The 1,114-nt window shown below is 47.8% G+C and overlaps 1 protein-coding gene across 1 annotated transcript; it reads left to right on the forward strand.

The window, feature by feature from the left end:
* Positions 1-473: 473 nt before the first annotated feature.
* On the forward strand, positions 474-828 carry PPTG_23425 (hypothetical protein; the record flags this gene model as incomplete). The annotated part of the gene is made up of 2 exons (XM_008910558.1): positions 474-566; positions 637-828. 2 exons carry the CDS (start codon positions 474-476, stop codon positions 826-828), a joined length of 285 nt encoding a protein of 94 aa, XP_008908806.1.
* Positions 829-1,114: the final 286 nt, after the last annotated feature.

A 1,114-nucleotide genomic window follows, 5' to 3' on the forward strand; every position in this document is an offset into this window, starting at 1 on the left:
AGATGAAGATACACATTTTGTCGACCTTCTGGCCTGTGATGGCCCCACATATACTGTTGCGGCTTCCGCGATCCTAGCCTAGTAATAGCCGGTGCGAACAGCCTGTGGTCTTGGAGCGCAATCTGGGATCATATTTCAAGGCAACAGTCGTCGCCGAACTCAGTCGACGCCATTTATGACAGCAGGAATTTATTATAACGTACTCCCTGTGGTAAAATGGATCAGTTGAACTCGTGAATCGAGACATTTTGCAAGTTTTGAAAGCATTGACACTGGAATTTCGCGAGGGCTTGCAAGACTGGCCATATCTGTTACAGTTAGTAATGCCAAGTACCAACCATTCCCCGGTCCCTTCTCTAGCTAACCACTCACCCATAGAGCTGATCACTGGTTTGCCGTGCCCAAACACCTTGATACGTGTTTTTCCTGGAGGGAAGGGACATGTTGCCACACTGAACAATCCACAGCCAAATATGGAGAAGCAACTTGCTGCACTACTTGAAAGCATCATGCATATTTCGGTGAAAGCTGAGCGCAAAAAAAAGGGACAAGCGGTCCCGTGCCAGGTACCACTTCAAGCAAGACGGGAACTTCTCAGTCGGTGACTACGTGTTGAGGTCACGTGTCAATGAGAAGCTACACGCGAACAAGTTGCGCATCATGTGGGTTGGCCAGTACCGCGTTATGGCAAGCACAGACTACTATTTCACGGCCGAATACCTAGTCAACGGTGGTATCATGAATGTGCACCCGTTGCGTATTAAATTCTACGCTCGCTTGAAGATTCGGAGGAGCTATTCGACCACATCACTCTCGAGGGACGTTTGAATGGATAGTGGAGCACCAATTTATGGATGGCTATAAGGTAAACGTGAAGTGGTTGAGCCTAGAACTAGTAATCAACTCCTGAGAACCTATGAAGCCAATAGGTATAGATGTACTTCAGCTGCTACTATCAAACGCAAAGGATGCCGACGCCGATGCTCTACTACTAGCCGTAGGCGCGGCAATCCACGCCAAGCAGCAAAAAACGTTCAACACGCAATGACGGCTAAGTTACAGCAACATCCTGTGTAATATGATGAACTACTTCAAGAGGCTTGGAATTTCGACG

This window comes from Phytophthora parasitica (assembly GCF_000247585.1).
Source record: "Phytophthora parasitica INRA-310 unplaced genomic scaffold supercont2.38, whole genome shotgun sequence".
NCBI classification, from domain to species: domain Eukaryota; phylum Oomycota; class Peronosporomycetes; order Peronosporales; family Peronosporaceae; genus Phytophthora; species Phytophthora nicotianae.